The sequence below is a fragment of the Brienomyrus brachyistius genome, chromosome 5 (assembly GCF_023856365.1).
Source record: "Brienomyrus brachyistius isolate T26 chromosome 5, BBRACH_0.4, whole genome shotgun sequence".
NCBI classification, from domain to species: Eukaryota; Metazoa; Chordata; class Actinopteri; order Osteoglossiformes; family Mormyridae; genus Brienomyrus; species Brienomyrus brachyistius.
Window position 1 is genome coordinate 17,547,900 of NC_064537.1, and position 26,426 is coordinate 17,574,325.

General features: G+C 42.4%; 1 protein-coding gene across 3 annotated transcripts in view; it reads right to left on the reverse strand.

Annotated features, from left to right (window-relative positions):
• Positions 1 to 4,593: 4,593 nt before the first annotated feature.
• LOC125741876 (formin-like protein 1) overlaps positions 4,594 to 26,426 on the reverse strand; it is a 38,751-nt gene continuing 16,918 nt past the window's right edge. For 2 of the 3 annotated variants that reach the window (XM_049013346.1, XM_049013347.1), the window contains 25 exons: positions 24,401 to 24,484; positions 23,685 to 23,765; positions 22,585 to 22,658; positions 22,242 to 22,325; positions 21,946 to 22,080; positions 20,719 to 20,827; positions 19,934 to 20,010; positions 19,412 to 19,505; positions 17,863 to 17,937; positions 17,340 to 17,450; positions 17,017 to 17,166; positions 16,801 to 16,902; positions 16,348 to 16,636; positions 15,895 to 16,128; positions 15,650 to 15,774; positions 15,326 to 15,528; positions 14,744 to 14,978; positions 14,023 to 14,091; positions 13,853 to 13,933; positions 12,798 to 12,927; positions 11,346 to 11,509; positions 10,266 to 10,367; positions 8,626 to 8,706; positions 6,815 to 6,929; positions 4,594 to 6,035 (listed from right to left, as the gene is read on the reverse strand). In XM_049013346.1, the coding sequence (XP_048869303.1) occupies positions 5,935 to 6,035; positions 6,815 to 6,929; positions 8,626 to 8,706; positions 10,266 to 10,367; positions 11,346 to 11,509; positions 12,798 to 12,927; positions 13,853 to 13,933; positions 14,023 to 14,091; positions 14,744 to 14,978; positions 15,326 to 15,528; positions 15,650 to 15,774; positions 15,895 to 16,128; positions 16,348 to 16,636; positions 16,801 to 16,902; positions 17,017 to 17,166; positions 17,340 to 17,450; positions 17,863 to 17,937; positions 19,412 to 19,505; positions 19,934 to 20,010; positions 20,719 to 20,827; positions 21,946 to 22,080; positions 22,242 to 22,325; positions 22,585 to 22,658; positions 23,685 to 23,765; positions 24,401 to 24,484 (3,105 nt within the window). In that variant the 3' untranslated portion in view covers positions 4,594 to 5,934. Of the gene's footprint in view, positions 6,036 to 6,220; positions 6,367 to 6,814; positions 6,930 to 8,625; positions 8,707 to 10,265; positions 10,368 to 11,345; positions 11,510 to 12,797; positions 12,928 to 13,852; positions 13,934 to 14,022; positions 14,092 to 14,743; positions 14,979 to 15,325; positions 15,529 to 15,649; positions 15,775 to 15,894; positions 16,129 to 16,347; positions 16,637 to 16,800; positions 16,903 to 17,016; positions 17,167 to 17,339; positions 17,451 to 17,862; positions 17,938 to 19,411; positions 19,506 to 19,933; positions 20,011 to 20,718; positions 20,828 to 21,945; positions 22,081 to 22,241; positions 22,326 to 22,584; positions 22,659 to 23,684; positions 23,766 to 24,400; positions 24,485 to 26,426 lie in introns of those variants that run through there. The other variant, XM_049013348.1, reaches the window with a different exon arrangement.

The following is a 26,426-nucleotide window of genomic DNA, read 5'->3' on the forward strand; positions in this document are numbered from 1 at the left end:
TTAGACTTGAAGGTTTTATAAATTTCCCCACCTGTCGGTTTTATAATAGGTTTTAACATTGTTCCTGACCAATGGTTTCCCATTAATTACTGCTGGTACTGGTGACCCTACCTCCCCATGCTGTTGGTCTTTAAGGTGTTTTAAAAGAGCAAACCTATTCTTTAGGGAAATCATTACTTTAACCCCACCCAAGGATACACAGTCAGGAAATGAAACAATCAAATGCCCTATGACAGGGTCTCACCCATCCAGGCTCCCATCACTGTCCCACCATGGGCCTTGTTCTAGTGGAATCTGTTACTGGACGGTTTCTTCTCCTCCGTCGTCATCATCGTCTCGTGGTCCTCTTCTGGAAATGTCTGAAAATCTCAGTCCATGCCAGAACAAATGCTCTTATGGGGCAATACCATTCAGTTCCCAAGTTGATGCCAGGGCAGTTTGTGTCCCTGAGGGCTCTTGTTGCTGTGTACTCAAGTGAGACCCCACCTTTGGTGAAGTTAAAAACCCAAACTTTATTTAATAAAAGAACTTTAAAACATTAAAGGAATAAAATCACTGTTTCATCTGTTTGAGAAAGTTTTCTGACATTTCACAGCCAAACTGCTTCATCAGAGGAATCAGACCTATAAGGTGTAGTCACCATTTTAGAACCTCCCAAATGTGATGTTGTCGGCTGATGATTGGATGAACTACCAACTGGATGAGCTGTCACCTTTTCATTGGTTCCCCCAAATTTCAAATTATGAACTACCCAATCCAGCAGTGGCACTGGTTCAGATAGGCTTAAGATTTAGGTTACAAACAATAAAAACCTGGGGGTGGGTTCGGAAAAGAAAAGCACAGTTTGCTAAGGGCCTGCTTAAGTGATATATATTACCCATCATAGAAATCCCTCTCCAATAAATAGGTCAATGAATAAAATTAATAAATAAATTAATAAATAAATAAACAAATAAATAAATAAATAATGGGCCATGACTTATCATGCACCTTGTCTAAAAAAAAAAAAACAGAGGACTGAGGTTCATTCAAATACCTATCTGGGATTCAAGATCAGGTCTTCAACACCAGAGTCTTTGCTTTAACTCCTCAGCCATCTCTCCAACTCAGAGCAAGGCCTTCACCAATCTGTTGATCAACACTCCTAGGACCTGGCATTTGATAATTTAATACAGTCCCCTGTCCTCCTATATGGACAAATTTACATATCATCTCTCCACTCCTATGGATCATCATTATTATTGAAATATATCCCATGCATATTCCATTCAACTTCTGTCCCCCAAGTCCCATTTTCTTATGAAGTTCTAGAGAGGCTTGAACCCTGGTCTCCTACATCAAGACTCAGTGTTTTATACCCCCATCGCTATCTGATAACACCCTCAGCTAAAGAATTAATCCGAGGTCTAGCCTATTTCCCTGTTTCATTAAGCTATCTTTAATTAAGGAGCACAGTATGTTCCCAAATGGACATTCCCACTCTATATCACCCCCTTTGTTATTTTTAAGGGGAAGACTGTTGGTTAAGGTGTTAGAAGGAGAAAGCATACATATACACACATATATACATCTATGTTTTTATTTACAGTTAATATTAACATGCCCATCACCATCCATATTTATCTAATTAATGTCCATTTTGGCATACCCCTCTCACATTAGTAAAATTCAGCATGGAGTTACCTAATTACCTAATTAATCCCCTTGGTCTGTTCCCTCCCATTTAAAACTATCTAAAAATTATATATTGATAGATAAATTAATAAAAATAGATGGCTAGATACATGAATTAATAAACAAATAAATAATTAAGATAAATAAAAAATAAACTTTTTTTAATAGACCCCCATTCAGGTATCTTTATTTATTGAGGTTCCTTTTTCTGCCTTTGATGAGTGACCGTCATCCCCATCTGATACTGATGGTTGTTGGATCAAATAAAAACAGTTAAAATTAGGGTCCCTAATTGGTGAGAATGCAGGAGATAACCTTTATTAGGGCTTACCCATAAGGAGTGGAAATTGTGGTCAGGGCCTGGGATAGGGGATCAGGAGCCAAGGTCAGGGCTGAGGATTGAGAGCCCGGGGTTTATGAATAAGCTGATGGGGGTTAAAGTTTAGGGTTAGGGCCTGGGGATAATTTGGGGCTAGGGTTAGGGGATCAAGGGTTAAGGTCCAAGCTAAAAGAATTGGGGAATTAGGGTTATGGCTTGGGGGTCTAGGGTTAAGGTAAGGGCTAAGGTAGGGAGCTGGGGGTCTAGGGTTAATGTAAGGACTGGGGTAGGGGGTTGAGGGTTATGGGTTATGGTTAGAGCCATGGCTTAGGCTCAGAGGTTAAACTTCTGACTGAAGCTTGGGGGTCAGGGGTTAAGGTTAGGCCAGAAGTTATGAACAGAACTGATGTTCTAAGATTATGGGGTTAGAATTTAGGCTTAGTGCTTGGGGATAAAAAAGGGGAGGATTTAGGGTAGGGGGTCGAGGGTTAAGGTTAGGGCTGTAGGGGTGGGAGGATTAGGGTTAGGGTTAGCAACATGAGGCTAGGGTTAGAAAAAGTATGGCATTTTCAGGTATCAACATGTGTTTTTATTGCAGGTCTGCTCCCCCGGTTGATAGGAAACCACAGTTTACCGTGCTTTAGTAGTAGATTTCCTATTTGCCAACAGCCTGTATTATCAACCTAAGGCCTGAAATTAGGGTTAGCAACCTGAGGGTAGGGTTAGGGTTAGAAAAATTATGACATTTTCAAGCATCAACATGTGTTTTTCTGGCAGGTCTGCTCCGCTATAGGATAGGAAACCACAACTTATCATGTTTTAGTAGCATTTTTCCTACTTTCCAACAGCCTGTTGTTTCATCCTAACCCCCCAAATTAGGGTTTGTTAACCACAGCTAGGGTTAGGAAAAGTATGGCATTTTCAAGCATCAACATGTGTTTTTCTGGCAGGTCTGCTCCAATATAGGATAGGAAACCAGTTTACCATGCTTTAGTAGCATATTTCCTACTTTCCAACAGCCTATTGTTTCACCCTAAGGCCCCTAATTAGGGTTTGCTAACCACAGTTAGGGTTAGAAAAGTTATGCCATTTGTGAACATCCTAAGGTGTCTCCATGGTTAATCTATACCCTGGGAAGGAAGGAAACCACAGTTTAGCTCGGCTTGAGAAAATTTGAAATACATTTCTAGGGCCTGTTGTCTCACCCTAAGTCCCAAAATGGTAACTTATGTGAGTGAACAAGTCTGCTCCAGATCAGGTTAACTGTCTCTGCCCATCATGAGGGAACAGATTCCCAAAAGTTTATTCCGTCAAACGAAATTCCGTGCTTTAACTTATCATGTCATATAATCAGTATAATAAAGGATATAAAAATCACGTTTCAGCATTCCAATTAATTCCAAAATAATTAAAATAAAAGAAATCCGGTAAAATAATATGAATAGGAAGATATTTTTAGATTTTGTTTAACCACAGTCTTTGAGATTATTAGTAAAAAGCAAAGACAAGATATGGTTATTCGTGCAGAACATTTCACACAGATGTGACTGAAAGTATTTTACGGAGATCAAAGATAAAGAATAACAAACAGTTACAATGACATGTGAACTCTTCCCAGAAGGTTCCCCATTGGTTATGGGAACCAGGAACTTTCACGGTGTGAGATGACAGCATGAACCACTGTACCAGGCACTTGTAACATTTGCATAACTTACGCATTTAGTCTGTCTGCATTTCTTTGTGAAGCCGACTCCCTGGCTTTATTTATGTTCACAGTATTGCATTTTTAGCCATTACATCATTGTATTCTTCATAAAGCTCCATCAGCAGCGTTTGTTCCATGCTCTCGTTTCACATGCTCTCCAACTCATTTGATCAATCTATTATTCATCCATTCATTTGAGCTTATTAAAAATTTTGTTTGTGCACACTAAGTGAGACTATGCAAGTCTGTCTTGTATGAGCCTTATTAGTTACAGCTGAACTGCATTAGTGGAACGACATGAAGCTAAATTTAGAGATGGCGCTAGTTTGAGTCTGACTTTCTTTAGCTACTTCCATGCAATACCCTTCTTGTGATAATTATAGGTCCTGGTAATGAAGGAAACCACAACGTAGCCCATCTTTTCATGGATTCCAAATGCCTGTTGTGTGACTGTAAGTGATAATTGTATGCAATAAGCTAAGTAATATTGAAGTACATGTTTGCTTGTGATATACATGCTATAACATTTTAACTGCAATTACCTGCAAAACATCCTGACACACTAATCCGTTTAACTCTTTGCAAATGTTCAAGGAAGTAACTCATGATGAGGACCCTCATCCTCAGGGCCCAATCTGTACAGATGATCACACCGCTTTGTCGTCACCAAGTAAACCACAATCACATGACAGGGTATTGAGAACTGGTGTCCTGGCTGTAGGTGTACAGCTATCATTATGACATACAATCAACCTTAGACATATGCTAAAAATATTTTCCAGAACTGACACCTTGAAACGTTTTTGCAACACTATCATATACCAGCTAAGGTCGGCAAAATGGGACTGATAATGATGAAATTAAATTTAAGACATTAAAACGATAGAAACGGGTGTCGAATTCCATGACAGTATAAAAACTTTATTAATTCAAAGTCAATGTAATAAAACAGGACTATATATTGTAAAATGAGAATAACTGTATGTTCGTATTATGAACCTTTATGATACAATGTGTTCTTTTTGTCTGCACTGCAAATGTATAGGTGTCACAGTCTCTTTTACAGTGCATGGAAATTTTTAATTCACAGCTGGATAGATGTCATGTGTAGAATAATCAGCATAGACAAAAAAATGGCTTCAAAGAGTCAGAAGAAGGAGGCTTTCTTAGCCATGTGCCAGAGGCTCTCGTGATCCACAAAATGCTTCATCAATGCAGCTTAACTAAATGGAGCTGTTGGCTGAATTGTGAGATGGGCAGGTCGCTGCAGAACTTTGGATTTTCCTGGGGGTGCAATGTGTCATCATCATCATTATCATCATCATTTTTTTTTACAATAAAATACGTTTTAGGTGTTATTACTCAATAAAATAATTAACAGATTAATAACTAATGGTTAAGTAATTGTGGCAAACTAAATACTGATTAGGTAGACAATTAATGTGAACACTTTTATGAAAAATATACAAGAAATTAAATTATGTTCAGAAGATATCTAACTTTTTTTCCAGGCCAGACGTGCCTTCTCCTCAAGCTCCTGCTATCGTGTATCATATCTGACCCCTTGTTTTCATTCCCAACAGCTTTCCCAAGCATACTGTAATTAAGAACTTGGCTGCATAATAACACACAAACGAGGTCCCTGGGACCACTATTAAAAAACATTCATCTAAAGAATCCTTGCTTGATGGTAGAGCTCCACAAATTGCTTTGTCTTTGAGACACACACATCCAAGAAGATGTTTTTTACGACATATAGTCATAAAGCATGTGCTATTGCAAGCTACACGCTTTCAAAGTCGCTTGAGGATGCAGCACATGTAATCAGTGTGTTTGATTTCTGATATTAGAGTGACTGGAGTTCTCAGGTGCTTATTTCCAAAAATGCTATTGGACGTCTTTGGACATAGCTGAGTCTCACTGGGATGTCATGCCCAGTGGTGGATATTCTGCTGAATCAAGTGCAGACCTCCCAGCAGTGAACTGTACCCTTTCTACTTAAAGAGTGAGTTCTGCCACATTACGGAGAGCCCTGCGTTGTATCACCCGCTTCAGCGGATTGTAGTGGGGGAAAAACGAATAAAAACCACGATGCGGCATCAGTCACTGATACTGAGACTTGCTGTGTGGGCTCAGGAGAGTGCTGTGGGTGTGACCCACAGTAGCAAGAGAGAACAGAAACTCTGCTCGTGATTGGTCGTTTCAGGAGGGGGGCAGGAGGGCGAGCCTGCGCCCCTTACAGGGAGATGTCCGGGGAGATCTGCAGCTGCTGTCCGGGTTTCTTCCTGCCACTTCGCCGTGCTCCATCTGTCCGTCTGTATGGCTGGGTCCTCAGGTCTGCAAATTCAAAGAATGACAGTATCACTGAGAGAAATGGATGTGAAAAAACCTGCTAGCCCCTCCCACATACAGAATTATTGGGTTCTGCTCTACATATCAGTGATATGCAGAAACGTACAGAATTCGCCCCTCTCGGCACCACTACCCCAAGTCAAAGCAGAGCCCTCCCCCCTCTCAGTCACCCAGAGAAAGATACCTATGGAGTGAGAGAGAAAAAGACTGACGCAGAGCCGCCTCTAGGTGGGGCTCTCGTCACTGAAGCCGGAGTCGCAGAGAAGACGAGAAGAACGCTTGCCAGAGCGGGCTGTGAACGGCACTGCCTTGAGGGCTGGGACACCCGGCACCGCAGGAGCAGGGAATGCATGGTTACGGAGGGTAGGGGAATTATACATGGGGGGGGGGGGGGGGGGGGGGGGGGAGTAGCCAAATGAAAGGCCGAAAAGGAGAAGGAGAATCAAGAATAATAGATGACAAAAGACAAAGGGAGTGATGCAGTGAGTGTGCATCGTCAGCATGGGGGTTCATGGGTAATTTGGGAAATGGATGGAATGGCCAGAGCACAGTCATGCAGATAAATGGGCGGAAAATTGAAATAAAGATGGGGAAATTATTTGAGAACAGAGAGGAGACAAAAAAAGAATACATAATAGATTCATATATTTGTAGAGTAAAGGATAATTTAATTTAGCTAAGAAAAGTTAAGAGAATAACAATCTAATAAATTGAATCTGTCCTTTTAAAGCCTTTCCTGCACTGTTCCCAGAGGCCGCTCTCACCTGTGATGATGTCCTCAATTGCACCATCCTTGCCTTCCCGCACCAGGGGGTTCATCTGCCTCTTCTTCAGCTCTGCTATTAGATCCATTTGAGGCATCTTAGGCATTACAGGCACCTGGTAGGGGTCAGCGTTCCATTAGACATGCACCTCCTTCCATATTCACTCACGACAGTATAGGAACCCTCATGCAAAATGGCACACACTGACATCCCCGGAAAACTCTTACATTTTATTTAACCTGCAGAAATCCTGAGACACTAATCCGGTTTTGTTGTAAAATACTATTGATTCAAAATTGTAGTACTGTATGTCACCTACAGGTAGCATAAAAACACACACTTGTATGTGATGTAGACCAGAGGTGAGAAGCAGCGAAGTACAAATACTTAGTTACTGTACTAAAGTAGAATTTTCGAGTATGTGCACTTTACTTGACTATTTATTTTTGTGCAAACTTTTAACTTTTACTACGCACATTTTAGCATGAATACTTTCTACTTCTTACATTTTCAAATTAGGCTCGTTACTCGTTTAGTTTAATTTAAATGACGTCTATTAGGGCATTTTGCCATGCATTTTACCTATTCCGAATCAATAATGCGCACCATCCAGACAACTTAAAGGCTGATTAGTTGAGGCTTAAAAACACGCACAGAAAAGACAATCCCATTAGTGTATTTGTTTTTGTACATAACGCACAACACGATAGACAAGATAAAGCCAGAGAGAGAGAGAGAGAGAGAGAGAGAGAGAGAGAGACTAAACCCAGGCGGCAACTCGGTGGGAAAAGATATCGTGATTGCAGTGGAAGAAGGAAGCTTGAAGGGAAAGAAACTTGACAAAATGTCTAATAAAACTGGTGAGAGTGTTAGCGGAGACTTTAGGGAAGAACACTTGTAATTGAAAGATTGCAGGTTTGAATCCCTAACCAGCAAGGCACCACTGAGGTACCCTGAGCAAGGTGCCGCCCCCCAAGCACTGCTCCCCGGGCGCTGAATTAGCTGCCCCCTGCTATGTCACATTGTCACATACGGGTTACATGCAGAGGACACATTTAGTTGTTGTGCACTGTGTGCTGTGGTGTGTCAACAAAAATCCCTGAATTCTAAATTCTTATTCTAGTATTTAACCCCTCATTGAGGCTTAACCCTCCACTACCAGCCTCTGCTGCGTGCGAGAGACTGTTCAGCAGAGTCAGACTGATATTCACACCGAAAAGGGCATGTATTGAGTCCAAGAACTTTGAAAATCAGCTTCTTTCGAAGCTAATCAGAGGGTTCTGGAACTCCTATGGTGTGTGCCCGAGTTCTTCTGGCTTGCGCCAAACACCTGATATATTTGCATACAAATAAAGTTTTTTAAAACCATGCACATTGAGTTTGTAAATTTTATAGTACAATAATATTTTTTTGCATGATGTGTTTAGGAAAAAGGCAATCATCATGTACAGTATAATGATGGTAATACCCAATGCAGCTTTAAGTATTTATGTGGCTTTATTTTTCTCTGCTTGCGTTCGACATAACACTTGGACATGGGGTCCAGTCAGCTTCGCTCTAAAATGGTGGTTTTGTCTTTTGCAAGGGTACTTTATACTTTGTTTGTTTTAGAGCCTGTACTTTCCACTTTAACTTGAGTAAAAAAGTGAAGTCAGTACTTCAGCTTTTACTGGAGTATTTTTAAAAACATGTATCTATACCTCTGTTTGAGTGCAGAATACATGTGCTTTTGATACCTCTGTTGTAGACAGAGATCATGCTGACACATTATCAACAAGACAGCGTGCAGAAGGTGTACGATCTGGAATCACCTTGTTTTCTTGTGGCTCTTTGGGGTCCTCACTGCTTTGGACTTCCTGCCTCTTACGTTGTTCATTTTCCTGCTGTGTTTGCTGTGGTTGACAAAAGTGACACAGTTAAGTTTCAGCACAATCACTTGCTGGTGCATTGTGTCCAGGGTTGTATATATGGGTGGGGCCATAGCTGCCTAAATCACAAAGCTGATTGGCTCCCAGAGAATCCTCAGTCTGTCAATCACCGAATCAAAACATATACAGTGATACCTGTACCCATGAGCGTAATTGGTTTGAAGACACAGCTTGTGGGTACGATTTCTCGTGGGTACAAACTATTTCTCCCATAAGAAATAATGGGAAAGGGATTAATTGGTTTTCCGGCCCCAAAATAACCCCATACAAAACATTTATAGGCACAATAATTGAGCTTTTAGTGACAATATAAGTAGTATTGATTGCGAATATCATATTTTTCGGCATACTAGACACTTTAAATGCACAAAAATTGCGCTATGGCCGTACAGGAAAGAGACCAAGTCCTGTAGGCTAGGCTGCTCGAAGTAGCGTACAGCGAGCATAAAAAATTGTTGCTAACAATAAAACATTGAAAAACAAGCCTAAATATTACAGTAAATCGTGTTACTAATAAAAATGTAGAAAAAAAGGCAAATTATCAGTGCTTATGATACGGCAAACAGTTAGCCTATGCGGGAAGGACACGTACCTCTTTCCCATATTGTAACGCACATATCTTACAATAAGGACTGTTTTACCTTTAGAAAGCCATCCATCCATCCATTTTCCAAACCGCTTATCCTACTGGGACGCGGGGGGTCTGGACCCTATCCCGGAAGCAATGGGCACGAGGCAGGGAACAACCCAGGATGGGGGGCCAGCCCATCGCTGGGCACACTCACACACTATTCACTCTCACACGCACACCTATGGGCAATTTAGCAAGTCCAATTAGCCTCAGCATGTTTTTGGACTGTGGGGGGAAACCGGAGTACCCAGAGGAAACCCCACGACGACATGGGGAGAACATGCAAACTCCACACACATGTGACCCAGGCGGAGACTCGAACCCAGGTCTCAGAGGTATGAGGCAACAGTGCTAACCACTGCACCACCATGCCGCCTTTAGGAAGCATTTTATTTATTTAAAAAAAAAAAAAAACATTCATACATTTACAAGAGTTGATGTAAACATACGTATTATAGCACGGCCCTGGTGGCATGTTGCGGCAACACAAAACAGCTGTTAGAATGAGCCAGCTGAAGCAATCGAAAGAAACTATCAGCACCAACTGAACTGCGTTTAGATATTTTAAATAGATATTTTTTATAACTAAAGTTACCGCTGACTCGCGTGGGCAAGTTTCCCTTGTTCCCCATTGTTTATACATATAGATATAACGAGGTGGGCGGGCTTGCGGTACTGCTCATGGCTCCAAACATGGCTCGTGGGTACAGTGAGATTTTATTAAATAAAAATGCTCGTGACTCAAGTTACTCGTGGCCTCAGACACTCGTGGGTACAGGTACCACTGTAATTAGTTGGCCCCTCTGCATGAATTATAGCCCGTATGGCCTCCCCACCTTAACATCATCAAAGAATCACCCGTGGTTTGGTCCAGCACACTTCGACCTCTTACCTTATACACCTTGATGAAACGCACAAAGACGGGGAAGAACATGGAAGGGGGTGTGGTCTTCGGGTTTTCCCCAAAATACTCCACCACCGACACGAAGGCTTCCTGCACAAACATGGGGGGGGGGACATTCAGACCTACATAGCATTAAATTTAAGGAGAGTCTCTCTTAGATACCAAAGCCTGGCCATGGAAGTCAAGGAAGTTTCTAAGATTTCCGCCTCTCATTAACACATTATTGACCTCCGCGGTGTGAGACAAAGCTTTGCTACATCATGTACGGGGGCGACTCATTTCACTGAGGTGCTCAAGTGCTTAAAACTAAACCCAGTATTTGAAGCATACGGCTCCCAATGTGAATGTGATAACAGAAGCATTTTCTCTTAATCCTTAACCTGGTTTTATTAATTTGTGCCCTGAAAATTTAAACAGTATTATTCTTGATTAAAATTAATCAGTCATTGTGTGAATTAAGGGAAATTAAATATTGAGGAATAATTCATTATTAAAATTAAATTAAAACCTAATAAAATGCACATTGTATTTTGACTAGCGCTGATAATTATTAACGGATATATATTTTTCAGATTTATTTTTTTTAAGCACAGTTTTACATTTCATTAGCAAATCCAAAATTCTTTCCAGTGCTGTTATGAAATCAAACCAAAGAGAATATTCAATTGATGCCCTAGTTCAGTCTAAGGGACGATGACCCTGTGCTAACAGTCACTCTCCCACACCAGAGCCAACTCTTTTTTGAAAGGTTTTTAAAGGGGCTGACAGCAAAAAAAAGCATGATTTTTGTTTATCTCATTGCTTCTGTGGGATACTGTTTTGGCCTTTGTGTTTCTTGAGGGTTCTAAGTCATATCCTCAGAGGTGGAAATGGACCTTCGGGCTCCTGGGGCAGCCCAGAAATGCCCAGTATCAGAGCATATGTTGGTGGCAGGGGCGGGGTTTCTCCAACAGAGACTGTCAGCCTGGCAGGGGCGGGGTTTCTCCAACAGAGACTGTCAGCCTGGCAGGGGCGGGGTTTCTCCAACAGAGACTGTCAGCCTGGGAGACCGTGCTACAAGGAGCTCACCTGGGCAGTCTTGCTGTCTGCCACCAGCTTATCTAGCAGCTCACTGTTGCTCTTCAGGAACTCTTTGAGCACTGGGCTGTTGTCTTGCATCATGAACTCCTTGCGCGTCAGCTCCATGCCCCTCTCCAAAGAGCGTACATCCTGGAGGATGCTGTCCAGGGATACTGGTACAAAGACAGATTCATAATTCAAGATATATATAACAAAGAATGACTCGATTTAAAGTCCAGAAGCGTCACAACCATGAATAAAGTTATGGGTTATACTACAGGTTGGCAACCTTTTAACGCAAAGAGCCATTTTATCCTAAATGTCTGACCCAAGATTTACAAAGGGCCGTAATGGATAGAGAAGAGGGTTTGAGATACAATTTTTTTATTCGATATCGTTATATATGCATTTAACACAAAAACAAAACTTCATGTAGCTACAAAGAATCAAGAAAAACAATTTTGGGGGCCCTCAGTTTTAAATCACTGACGCAACGAACTGCCTCATTCACATATAGCTGAAGAAATATCGAAATGAAAAATAATAATATTAACCCATAAATAAATGATTTATATTTATGAAAGTATTATCATAATATGCTATATGCATGTAAATGCCTCTATTGTTCTGAGAGGAGCCACAGCCTCGTGATCAAAGAGCCGCACGTGGCTCGCAAGGTGCAGGTCGCCGCCCCTCGGTTATACTAGTGATAGTTTTCCACTATTCAGGTCCACTATTGGATTTTTTACAACATTAGGTGATCATCAGACTATGAGAGTGAAACCAGCCTTGCTACTTCCAAACCGACGCGTTATTAGGTAGGAAAGGTCGCAAAGCAAAATCAAGGCTAAAGTCAAAAGGCATAAGGACCGAGACTTACAATAGACAAAAGTTTCAATAGCAACCAGCTTTACAAATAAAATTTCAGCCATTAAAATGATTCGCAACACTTTACTTGAGGGGATACAAGAAACTTAGTAACTCAGTCACTACTCAGTTACTAAGTACAAATCATGAACAAATATAGTAAATGCATCAAGTACGTGAACTGTTTTGATTAATGATGAGTTACATACTGATGCCATTTACGAACACTTAGTTTCTGGTTAATTAATACCTGGTTAATTAATAAGTAAGAGTGTACTACTGCATTAGTGTCACCTCAAGTAAAGTGTTACCAAATAATTTAAGTTATAGGCCAGGGCTATTCAAATCACAGTCCTCAAGGGCCTGATTTTCCAGCCTTCCTTTGCCTGTGAGCCTGGTATTAAATATTAAACTATGGGAGAACTGAAAACATGGCCTGGATTTGGAATCGAGGTCCAGATTTGAGGAGCCCTGTTATGGGCTCAGCCATCTGCTAAAACTAAAAAACAAAGGAGTGAAACTTTGGAACGGAGAAAAATATATTATAAGATGATTATAATAGTACATGTGTGTGTGTTGTGGATGGACGTTTACCCAGAGCAGCCCTGTCCACAAAGTGCAGCTCAGAGTAGAAGGACTGCATCTCGGGGTACTTCTCCTGGATGATGTTAACGATGAAGTGCAGCAACGTCTGGCTGCGGTCTGTGGATTTAGTGTCCAGAAGCTGAAGCGAACGACAGATGATGGACATTGGGATTTAGTGCGACCCCGAAAACGCCCACACCAGCCCAACCTGATGCATCCACCACGCAACTCCCAGCCTGATATGGTGGATACGGCTCAAATCCATATTGTTCACAGTTACTGTACCGCCATACATCAGAAATGATAAATAACCTTCGGAAAGAGCAAAATTGTATATTTTTTTCATAATCCACAGAGAAAAGCCCACAATACAGCACATGACATGGTTAATGTCTAGTCTGCTGACCCAGCTGGATTTCAATGAGCTTTCATACCAAACAGAGGTGTGGATAGCTCTCGGCCCCCTCACAAAATAGTACCTTGGACCCCCTTCATTCAATAAAATTCATAATTTTGTGTATTCTAGAGCCCCTGTAAAGCAGTGGTCCACCAGTGAATCCAGACCCTTACTGTGCCCGTCAGAAATTAAAAATATCTCTAAATTATGTTGGTAAAACTATGGTGCTTGTCAAAAGCTTAGACATCTCAGATTATCCCAGCTTTTGGTGTTAATATTCAATGCATCAATGGCTAATCAACGCGTCATGAAGCTGGTGGTGAAATTTAAGAAATATATGGAATGGCTGGTGTTTAGGAATCAAAGCTGCGTTCTTCTAGCCATTGAACAATTTATCTAACTTTTATGAAAACAAAGTGAATTCTTATTGTGTCACCATGCATTTGCATGTATTCCAGTGTTAAATTGTGTTTTCTTCTGAGAAAATATAAACTTGCTGCCTAGATAAATAGCATTTAACATAAGTTTCTCTGGCAGCCTTTAACATACAACTGTACATGTTACATTCTTCAGTGCACCTCCAGGTTACAACCCTGGCAGCAGGAGTAACTGGAAAGCAGCAGCGACGTGGCGATGGCTGCACATCAGCACATTTTGGGCGTCTCACCAGGTCCAGGCTCTGCAGCCGGAAGCCGTAGGCAGCTCCTCTCTTGCTGCTGTTCATATAGTTCCCAAAAGCCAAGATGATCTGAGGGAATAAGAATCACAAGTAATCTCAGCAGGAAGACAATGAGATGTCTGAGTCCAGCAAAGTCCCCATCAGAGGACGTGTCTTACCTCCAGTATTTTCTTCAGTTTAGCAGAAGACTTAATAGACATTGATGCGGCAATGACAGCATTCAGTTGCTGGAACGCAAAAGGAAAGCAAAGAGATTTGGATCATTATTCCATCCATTCATTTTAATACGCACACATTTCCCACATTAAATGTGACAGATCATCAATGGGATGAAATGTAACTGAGAAAAAAAAACATCCCTCTTCAACAGTGGACATTCCAATATATAAAGAGGGGCCTGGAGCATAACACCATTAGCTTTCACACAGAACTAATAATCATAATGTCTGCTTCAGCCATTATAACCTCTATCATTGCGCCAAACTTTAAAAAATGTCAGCCTGAGTAAGATGCTGAGGCATCTCAAGCTACCATATGTAGAACATAATGCTATTGTTTCACATGACATTTCCTCAACAATGGCAGAAAGCGGAATCTCCTACAACTGCTGAAATGAGCTGAAATGTTTAATGAAGTGTTTCACCCATTCTGGAAGTTACCTACAACTTACAGGGTTAACTTTTGCCCCTGGATAATTTACTGCCATCTCTTCTTTAAGATATAACAAATGTGTATCAGTACTTACATTGTGGGAAGTGCGTGTTATTTTAACCTACATGCTACCTGTTGTTGCACTTCTAATGGTGTTATGCTGGATCTCTGCTAGCGACCCAAAGGAATGTAATTAAGCAGAAGGTGAACTACAGAAACCAGGCTGACCGGCTGCAGCAGCTGCACGCTCTCCACAAAGTTGCCCATGAAGGTCAGGGTGCTGATGCGCTGGGCCAGCCGAGGGATCTTCCCAAAGTGCATCATGAAGCGATCTTCCTCCGACAACTCATCCAGCGGCCGGCCCTCCCGCTCATAGTTCTGGATCAGCTTCATCTCGTACGCCGACGGGATAAAACGCTCCAGCAGCTCCAGGAAGTCCAGACTCAGAGACTGCTGGTTGTACCTGAAGAAAGAGACATAAAAGAAGATGAGGTACAGTAAGCAAGGCGATGGAGGTTTGGAGATGGGAGATGAACAAGGCGACGGTGGTTAGAGAGAATGTGCAAGAGTGAACTGACAAAGTAGTCACCAGTTTTGGCAACATTCCCTTTGCCGTTCAAAGTACAAATGAGCCTTAGATAGGAAAGGCCATTATTCTTTAGTTATTTTAATTACTATTTCTAATAGCAGAGTCTCTCATTCATAAATGAATTGGGGAGCTGACCCTAATAAGGAGCATTGTTAAGTTTCACAGCTGAGTACAATAAATGAGATGCCAGCAAGTAGCTAGCGGAAACATGGTGACCGTACGTTTCTATGGCGGTGCAGATCTCCCCGGCGCTCATGCCCCCTTTGCGCAGGGTGATGGCAAGGTTCTTGGCCCGGTTCGGCTCAATGAGAGACACCTTGTTGGGAGCCTTCTGGGACACCTTCATCTTCAGGGTGCTCAGCTCCGCTGGGGAACCCTGGGCCTTGGTCTTAAACTGCTCTTCAAAAATATACATGTCCAGCTCCTACCACAGGCAAGTAGATGCACGGGAGAGATAGAGTCAAGCTACCATATTCCAGAACAAGGTATAGCAATGATGGCAGTTAGAAGATGGCTGTTGAAGGCAGTGAGAGAAGGAGCCTTACCCCAAGCACCTTCTCGTCATCCAGCTCGTTGAAGACGGTACCGGCCACCTGGGTGGGCTTGAGGGCCTGCCAGTTTAGCAGAGGCATGCGGTACTTAGTTTGGATGGTCTTCTTACACTTAGTTCCTGTGAAGGTTGCGAGGGAGAACAGACACTAAAGGTATCTAACGTCAGCTTTATTCTGATGCTTACATCAGACTGTGTATGAGTTAGAACATCACCGAAAGGAAATAATGCCGCACCTACCTGGAGTGCTAGGAAGACCTCCCGGAGGTGGCGGGCCAGATCCAGGTGGAGGTGGCGGAGGGCTACCCAGTGGTGGAGGTGGGGGCGGTGGTGGGATGCTTGAGTTCGGCAGGGGGGGTGCAGGAGGTGGAGTAGGACCCTGCACATGGAGTCCTTCTGCTCCAGGAAGGGGAGGCGGTGGGGGAGGAGGTGGGGCTGCTAGACCGCCAGTCAGGTTCATGGGTGCTGGTGAATCTGTAGAAAACAAAAACAAGGCAGAATATTTTTACATTTGGTATAATTAATATGATTAATAGACGCTGACTGATGCCCAATAAAAACAATGACATTTGTACAAGTATTTTTGTTGTTTGTCTTAAATAATGCACGCAACTGTCTGTGGTGTTAATTATTTCAAACTGTGTACAGGACCTCATAAAACAATCTGAACAATGAATGCAGTTGGTGGCTGACCTGTTTCAGTGATGGGCGGAGCCTGGCCAGTGGGAGAGGCAGGCTCAGGAGCAGACTGAATTACGGTGACAGGCACCAAGTGGATGTCCAGCTTCCCGGAGGCTGAGCGCTCCAAGCGGATCAGCCCTTTGTCCTGCAGCTCCTGGACCTTCATCTCCAGATCTGAGGAGATCTGGGAGGATTGCTTGTGGTCCCTTTCGCGGTCCTTCTCCCTCTCCCGGTCGAGCTCTTTCTCACGTTCACGTTGCTGCAGGAATGTAACCTGCGTACACGACTCGCGGAGACTTTCCTATAAATCACAAACAACAGACCTACTGGTGTATCGTATATATTCAATGACACTGTGAGCCATCTTTTGATGAAACACTGCCTGTCCTAGATCATGTACTATTAACATGCTAACATGATTAAGAAGAATTATGCATGCTGAAACCTGCTGAGCTCAGCCTTTACCTTTAGCATCTCTACCTCCTTGGTAGACTGGATGAGCTGCTTCTCAAGCTCTGCCACTTTTTCCATGGCCTCCACCTCATTCTCTTGCAGCCTGGTGCTGAGCTAGAATGTAGGAAGTCTTATACAATCAGTCAGGCTTGAAGATCCTATGAAACGCAACATGACAGACCTCAGGATCTCTACACGCCTGCGCACACATGAATCTATCTATGTCACCTGGGCATTGACATCCTGAAGTTCCTCCATGTGCTCCAGCAGAGTGTTCTTGGATTCGGCGTCCTCCAGCAGTGCTCCCACGTCAAACACGTTGTCCAAGTAGGCCTGGATCTGCACCAGCAGCTTGTCACTCTCTGTGAACTTTAGCTTCTGGTTGGGGACAGAGAGATAAACACACAGGTAGATCCTCATGACATATCAGGGACATGAAAATGTCTTACTCATCTGCAGAAGTACTCTGTGGATTCAAAGGACATGGTGTCACATTCTTCTACAGCGTCTATAATCCCACAGTTGGGATAGAGGTTGTTACGGGTGCTCACCTCCAGGTACTCATCCAAGCCATGGTTGGTGAACTCATACTGCAGGTGCACACGGAAGTTCATGTTCTCCACTGAGTGAACAACAATGTTGATGAACTGCATACATGCAACCTGTATGGGAACGGGGGGAAGGCACTTACAATTACTGCGGCATTGTGTGTGGGAGTGGACACCCCTTGGCGGGGTGAACCAAGTGGTGATCATGCTCTTTCAGTCCAGCCATATCATACCCCCAGTGATTACCTGTGAACTTCTGTCCCTTGACCCCTGGGGAAGATGCCCAAGCCCTAACAACCAGCTCTTGCTCTTCCCCCTTTCCCTTGTGCTGGCTTTGTTTTCATTCCTCTGCTTCTCCCTACCCTTTCCTCCCATCCCTCTAACACATATATCTGTTTCACAAGACCAGGTCTTACAATATTCCTGTAATTTAAGTGATGCCTGTCATTTTAACCACTGGTCCTTAATGTTGCGCCTTTTGTTAATGTTTGCCTCCTTAAAAATTGACTGGCTCTACATTTCTTACCATGAAGTCTATGTTGCTGTCTTCATTTGTGAAATACTCCATCAGCTTCTCGAAGCGGTTCTTCTCACCGCATACCTGAAAAAGATACGAAACCGGCATGCAATTGCCAAGGTGGTCACAAGGTGGCAGCAAATCCCAGGTACAACTGCTTATGAAATTCCAAACGCTTAATGCGCACTCATGGGTCATGAAATTTTGATTCCAATGCTGTTTTTCATTTTGTAAAGCTGCAACACAAACTATCTAATTCCATCTGTAACAGTTTTAAGATGGAACCTGGAAGATCCTGGGAAATATCAGAATTCCTTGATATCATCCCCATACCAAGCCTGACCGAGAAACTGATGGGATTGAATTAATATATGGTTTGCATGTATTTACACACAATCACGTTACAGTGTATGTCATTGGCATGCAGCGGGATGAATAGTTATATTAGTGACAGTGGGAGATGAGTAAGGGGATGAAATCGCCTTCACAAGATCCTAATTAAGTCTCAGTGTTTAACACAGCACAGGAAACACCCCCACATCCATCTATACAGAAATGTCTGCCCTGCCGCATCCATGCAACAACATCACATTCTAAATAATGCAGCGTTTCCACCCGCCAGCCAGTACCCAAACAATACCCACAAGGTGCCGCAGCGAGAAACAGACGCCATACACGCCACGCTGACTAGGCCCCACCCGCTGCCACTGCTGCAGAAACGGCTGGGTTTGAGACCCGGCCCTGGTGCAGTGCGGCCAGCAATCCTGGCTGAGCCACGGCGGCTGGCTGAGGGTGGAGGCAGCACCAATGCTGGCTGTGAGGCTGCCTCAACCATGCAGCCCTAATGCCTATAGGGCATCATCTGCTACTGACTGCAGTTTGATGGTCCAGGGCTGACAGCTAACTGGAGGCTTTGGGGGGGGGTAATTTAAGAATGAATGAAATAAACCCTACATTAAGTTTCCTTCCAGCATTAGGAAATGTCATGACACGTCAAGACAAAATGTTTTGTCTGTCAAAAGAGGCAACAGGTTTTTAGGTAGCTGCAGTATGTGTACATGGAAAGGCGTACAAGTTCCGGCTTCCATGATCATTCCGGACGTGATTAATTTATAGCATTTCCGGCTAGCAGGAGTTCCCAGTGGAACCATGGTGGAGATAACTCAAAAGTGTGATCAGATGTCAAGTTCAGCATGTGGCGCATTTTTGAGTGCTGCGCGGTTTGTAGCTTAGGAGCAGCTGTCTGGACAGCCGGAGCAGCCGCTAGATGTAGAAATGCGTCTTCCGTTGTCCATGTGGAACCACAGAAAAAGGGGAAGGGGACAAGCCTACTCTGAAAATACAAGCAAGCAAGAATGGTGACAGAGCAGGTGATGCAAGGAGAGAAGCTATGAACAGTAAACCATAGTGCTTACAATGGGTGGATTGCATCAATGTCTCAAAGGGGGTGCAGTGATTTGAGGAATCCAGTTCCCAGCACCCTACTCCCTGGAAAAGGGTGCAGGGCTTAGAGGAGGGGCCCAGACTGGGCTGTGAGGTGAATGAGAAGCTTCCTGACCTCTTTGAAGTTATCGAAGGCTCTGAGGATGATGTCGTGCCCTCCCCTCACGAGGCACACCGCAGCCAGCAACTCGAGCACAAGAGCCTTCGTCCTGCAGGGCGCATGAGATCAATCACACTGTAGCTGGTCAAGGGAGGCGGAAAATGTGCTCCCAGTAATGTTAATGACGAGACACTGCAGCGAGACGAAAACTGAGAATCCAGGAGTTAGGGGATTTCCCTAATGAAAAAGGGAAGAGAGTGTCATACTGCTGAAGCAGGAGGAACAGAAAGTTGGCTGTAGACAGGCGGAAGAGAATGGTAGAGCCAGATAAAGGTATCAGATCACCCCAGTTTTGACCAAGAGGCCTTGGAGCCTTACTATCTGAAATCATTCTCCACAAAACTCTGTAAAATACAGAAACGTACCATAGAAAATTCCTCCAGTAGAGGAAATGAGGGCACACAGAGAGCAGAGAAGAGGGCGATCTGGGGAAGCACCAAGGGGTTTCCTCTGGCAGGAGCATGCGCTTCGCCTCACCTTGGACTCCTGTTGTTGAGGCTGAGTGTGATCTCGTTGACGCACCGCGGGTGGGTCATCACCAGGTTGAAGCCAGACTGTGGAGAGATCCCTGTGCTGTCAGAAAGGCTTTATGTTCACAGATAACAGACTCTACTCTTCCATCAGTATAGCGAAAGTTCAATTCCCACATGGGCACTCAATCTTAGTTATACCCTTAAAAATTACAAGCAGAGCACTTCAGTGTTATTCAGTATCTGACACTAATGTCAGGAGTGTGAGATTGTGTTTCTTTAGCCTTGGCAAAGCACAGCCAGAGTTACTGATTTGTTGGCAAACTGTTTACTTGTTCAGGGAATCAAGATAAACCAAAAAAGAGAGGGAGAGGGAGAGTCTCTCAAAACTGGTCCCAGCTACCCACTGTCCAGCCTGGTTAGCATGCCAGCTGCTATTGAGTGAACTGTTCATAAGACAAATTGTGTGATTCGAATCACATTAAATCAGGCGTGTCACTTGAAGATCCATATCATATTAAACAACATTTGTGCTTCTTGACAGGAACATAGAACATACAGATATTTCTTGTTCATTTGGGCTTGTTGAATGAATTACAGCATTCATTGTTGGAAGAGAGAAATGATTAGTCAATAATTCCTGGCAATTGCAGAGTGAATTTATCTGAAGATAGAGGTTCAACTAACCCAAACAAATAAAGAGAATATCAGTGATCGATGGATCAGGTACAATAAGCATCTGGTGGCCACACAAAGCGTTATAGGTCAAGCGGAAGGCACGGCCCACAGTACCTGATAATTCATTATAGCACGCAAGCACATGATGCAGACATGGACGTCATCCTTCTGGCTGATGATGCGTGAGCTCCTCAGGGTCCTCCTGCTGTGCAGGGAGTTGAAGCTGCCAAAAAGATGGAGATATAGAGGAAGACAGAGGGAAAGAAAGACAGATGGGGCCACAGAGACAGATTAGTGAGTGAGTTTAGTGTAACATGGGCAAATAACCCATATGGCCATAAATGTAAGTGTATCAATTTCTTATTATTTTCTTAAGATTCTATTTGATTTACACTGTTTTAAAGGTCTTATCAGGCCACGTGGATCCTCAGATAAGATCTCTTTTACTGCCAGTACCAGGCTTCAACGTCAACTCTCTGTCTCAGAAATGCTGATCCAAATAAAAATCTATGAAGGCCTCACATAGTTTAAATATCTTTGCAGCAGGTTTCGGTCCTAAAGGAATGCGGAGCATCTACATTATTTGTGCACCAATGTCTATACAAAGAGCAGCAGGTTCTCTACTCAGATTCCCAACATATACCTGAGCACCAGCGCGAGGGCATGCACGCACACGCACACGCACACGCACACACACACACACACACACACACACACACACACACACACACACACACACACACACACACAGAGAGGCATGCATGCAGGCACACACGCGCATACCTATCTAAATGGGGACCGTTCATTCATTTCTATGGGGAAAAACCCTAATCCCAATATGATAACCTTAACCCCTACCCAGCCCTAACCTTAACCATAAGTAACCATAGAAAATTTACTATTAATATTTAGTAGTTTAGTATTAGTATTTAGTATTTTGACTGCATTCACAGGCCTTTGTGGGGACCTGAAAATGTATTACATTTTGGGGAAACTTGGCTGTCTGTTTAACTTTTGAACTTCAATTCAACTTCATCAATTACATATTACCAGTTATCTGAATTTTTGCTTCCTTAAAATACTTTGAATAAGCGGTATAGTAGGAAACTGTCAGTTTGCTCGGGCCCTAGGTGCCATGGTGAAATGAAGCGACCAGACCTCTCCATCATAGTAACATTCCAAGGCAGTGCAGCATACAGACGCCTGCTAGAGAGTCAAGACTGAGCAAGGTACAGTAACCTCTCTGCAGCCTTTACTCAGTAGGAAAACATACTCTGTAGCCTTCCGATTCTCCTCACGGGAACCAGGCAGGCATCACGGCAGGGTGGGGGGAACACTCACCGGATGGCCAGAGTACGCGTGGCCTTGGGGGCGCTGTGGGTGGGTGAGCTGGTGGCGCTCTTGGATAACACCTCTGTCATTTTTTCTCCTCTGTCCCCTGGGAGAATCCCATTATCTGCACTGTCCATGTCATGCCTGCAGCATGATGACACAGTGGTGGAAACTGCTAGACCGTCACATTCTGCTTGACAAGGCCCCTATTGCCGCTCACACCCGTTTAGTCATGCTGGTGTGTACGATAGTTAAAACATGGCATGACCCTGCATGAGGTTAACCCTGCTGAGACCAGTACTTACGTGACAGCAGACTGGGCGCAGGACAGGTAATCCACTAACACATCCAGACCTCTGTTTTCTTCATTGAGAAACTCCTTGGCCCAGCTAAGGGAGAGAGGATTCACGGTAAGACATCATACATGGTCAGGAATGATTTATCAGAATAAACTAACATGCAACATGTTTTCTTTGTATGCATGATGTGATATTCAGTATTCCTCTGTGGTTCTAGTCTCCACTGAGGTTTGAGTTAATCTGTAGAAGCCAATAGCTGTGAGATTGGAACATGGACAACCAACTTAAAAATCATCTCATTGGTGCAAGGAAGCAATCTGATGCATTGAGTGTTTCAGGAGGTCCTCACCCGATGTGATTGGTCCGCAGAGAAATCTCCAGCTCCCTCAGGACTTGAGTGGACTCCTGGGCACGTCTTTTAAACTGACAGAACAGATGTGAGTTATTTGGACTGTCAGAACATTTTCTTTTTTAAAGTTCTAAAGGAAATTTACAGAAGTACAAGTCAAGAGATATGGTTTCAAAGGAAATAAGGAAGTTTATTACAATCAGTACTAATTATACAAAAAGTTTTTTTTTTTTTTTAAATCAAGTAATAGTATTATAGTCATATCTGTTACTCTCCATATTAACCAGCTAAAAAAAATCGCAATCAGGATTTTGATTAGCTGGAGATTAGCTTGATATTACTGCATGAAAGACATTCTTACAAAATATGGTTTGCAACTGAATATTTTCTTTAAGGTTGGTTATGTTGGTTATGGTACAGTAGTAGGTCTAAGGTTGCCACCACCGTTGAGAACTACAACGGTGGTGGCAACCTTAGACCTACTACTGTTCACTTATAACCCAACAGTTTCCTTAGAATTATTCATGACACAGTTGGAATGCAAATTTCCAAAACTCACTCAGTCTAAGGGATACATTTTTTGAGAAAATGTATATTAACTTAGTGAATTTTGCAAATTTTATGAAAATTCTTTGTTGGATTACAATACTTTAACATATAATGAAGAAGAGTGACTTTAGGTCATTGGTGATCTTATCTCAAAAACAACAAACAGACTGAGTAAGTATTGGAAATTTGCTCTTCTGTTTACTTGTTGATATACATCACCACAATCTGCTATTATTTAAGCACGTAAGCTTAACTAAAAATAGCACAATAGAGTTTATTGGTCTCTACCCAAAGCCAGTCTAGAAAACACTCAGGAGACCAATTTGTGGGAGAGTTATTTTAAAACTGTCAGACCAGAGACTAACATCAACTCTAATTAACTTCCAGAGCGAAATCTCTATTATGAGTCCATTACGTGTTTTTTTTCAGTCAGTATGTTCTGGATCATTCGAGGTATTGAAACAGCTTTTGAAACCCAGAGCATATTCAGAATGGTAGTCTTTAACATGGGGGAAGTTTCCCATAGCTGATGAGCAAGGAGGGGGACCTACCTTCCGAGTGACTCCTTGGTCCAGGTAGCTTTTCAGTTTTAGCAGGTATGTCGAGGGGGGGTTTTTCACCTGGAAACGTTCCTGTTGCCGATGGCAGATGACCAGAAACGTGTAGTCAGCTGAAGCAGTATTGCCATTTCATGGAGACATTGTGTTTGTCAATTTATTATTATTATGTGTTGAAAACTGATTTTTTTTCTACGTTGATGTGTCAGCAATGAAGTGGTAAGCTATTCACTCATACGGGACTAAACATATGTGCTTATTCCTCACTTTTGTTTATTTAGCTATTCAGCCCATCTCGGAAATGACCGATGCATGAGGTCAGACATAATAGCAAGCCTCACAGTCCCTCTGCAGTTATAAATATTCAGCCGTGTGCTAATGCAGTCATCTTCTTGAGAGCTAAAGTTGAGGGAACAGTAGCCAAAATATTGCCCGCATGTGTTTCCACGGTGACAGTGCATATGTGACACTACTGTCTGTGCCACAGGTAGTCAGCTGGCTTACTGCAGTTACCATGGCAATTTAAAATATTTATGAGGCACACAGCATGAGGCAGGCCTCGTGGCAGCCACAAGGGAGCTTGCACCAGGATGTACACGTTGGCAACGTGGGCATGGTGCGTCACATTCCTCACATATCGATTACAGGCGGCTCCGCAAACTGCTGTTTGAACTCAGTCCCATTTCCCACGGACATCTTCTGCTCCTCACCTGGTCGCAGACGAGTTCCCACTTCTTTTCGTTGTCATACTGGCAAAGGAGCTTCACCTTGTCTGGTGGCAGGTTCATTGAGTTCTGGGACGGGAAGCGGAATGCTGTCATCAGTCATCACAGGAACACTATGATTTTATGGTTTATAACCTTGATAATTTAACTGGACATTTTCATAATTTATTTTAGTCAAAATTAGGAGGTCTAAACAAAATACTTGACAAGCACATACTGATGAAGGCCTTGTACTGAAACGTCGGTACCACATTCATGGTGAATTATTAATTAACAAGAACACAAAGTTCAGATTATTCTTAATATGCTTGTTTATACTGTCAACAATCCAACGGTGTATATTCATCTGAGATGGCAGAGCAGGGGTTTTAAAAAGACTTTTTTATGGACATAAATTTGGTCTTGACAATTTCTGAAACAAGTGAATTCAGTATGTATTTTCCTTCTAGCTATGGATAAAAATCGAAAATGAAAGACATATTATTTACTGCTAATTTATTAATGTTATTTTTTACTGCATAGAATATATTAGTGGGGATTTTGCAAATCATCTCTTACCTCTTTAGATATTCAGAGAAGCTATAATTTCTAGGTTCCTGCTTTGTTTACAGATGTGCTACAAATAGAAGGCAATCTTCTTAAGATTAACGTTGAAACGTAAAGCAGTGATTTAGTTCAAATGACACCTCACCACAGCTGAATACGTGTTAGACACTGAGATCTGTAGCTGGCTAAGCAACCCAGTGCTTAGCCATGAAATGCTTCACTGGTAGATAAAATTCGGGCTGCTCCTCATTGACAAATAACATGCTCCAGAGCATCAAACGCAAAGTCAGCTCCATGGCCTCATGATGAAATAGTTCAAGCCAGCATTTTTGGCTGCGTTCCAATGTTGCCTTTGAGCTGTGAAATTTAATCAATATTATGGTAAATTCAGCATTGCTACAGAAGGTAGTATGTTGAGCTGAGTCTATAAACGGGATCGAAAGAAGAAGTGAGACCGCATCACAGCAATCTGTGAACCTCCATCAACTGCTACACCCAGAACAGACTTTTGCATCATTTCCTGCTGCTTGCAGGACATTGTGACATTAGAGAGAGACCTAGAGAGATTTCTTACCCCTTCATAGGATTATCTTACTAGCTTGAGTTGTGCAAAACTGAGCAAAATATTGAGTTCATAGTCTTAAAACACCATTTAACAGACTGTGGAAACATTTCTAACCATAAGTTCACCATGCTTATAAAAATGTTGCGTTCTATTTCTAGCTCATCATTCAAAATTCCAAGACAGTCTTGTCTGACTTTTAATAGCAGAATGTTTTTGTGACACATTATGCTTCTACCCAAAAGAACCTACAAAAACTGTTTTGTCCCACAGAAAAAACACTTCTCCGTAAACCTCAATAAACATCAAATATTTTCTAATTGCATTTTCCTGAAATGTCTTTTTGCATAAAAACATTATTTTTTTGTTGTTTTTAAAGCAATTTAAACTTTGTGAGAAGCAACTTGCAAAAAATGTAAAACCAGCCTGTTCCTCAGTATAAGTTTTTGAGGCCAAAAAAGTCAAATTACCATATACAAACTTAAACTTGTATGAAGCCTCAACCATCCTTTTACTACTCATGATTTTCATGTGTAGTATGTGAAAAATGTTGTTAAACAACAATTTAGTAATTTTCATGAAAACAACCCAAAGAGATAGGGGACTGTTTCAAAAGTTGCATAGTTTCCGGGAATTTGTACTGTATCTTCTACCTTTATTTAAGTTGGTTGTGAAAAGACAAGAGCTCTCTTCTTTTAACAAATTTTCTTTGAGTCAAGTAAAATCAGACAGAGGAGGGCAAGCTCATTGTCTCAACCCTGTTACCACAAAAAAAATATGTTAAAAAGTTAAAATTTAAAATGACAGTATTACAGATGGAGAGGCATAGGACCAAGTGCAATTAAGTGTAATTCTGGAATAGGACTACGTACTATTGTATCACTGTATTTTTTCACAGTATAT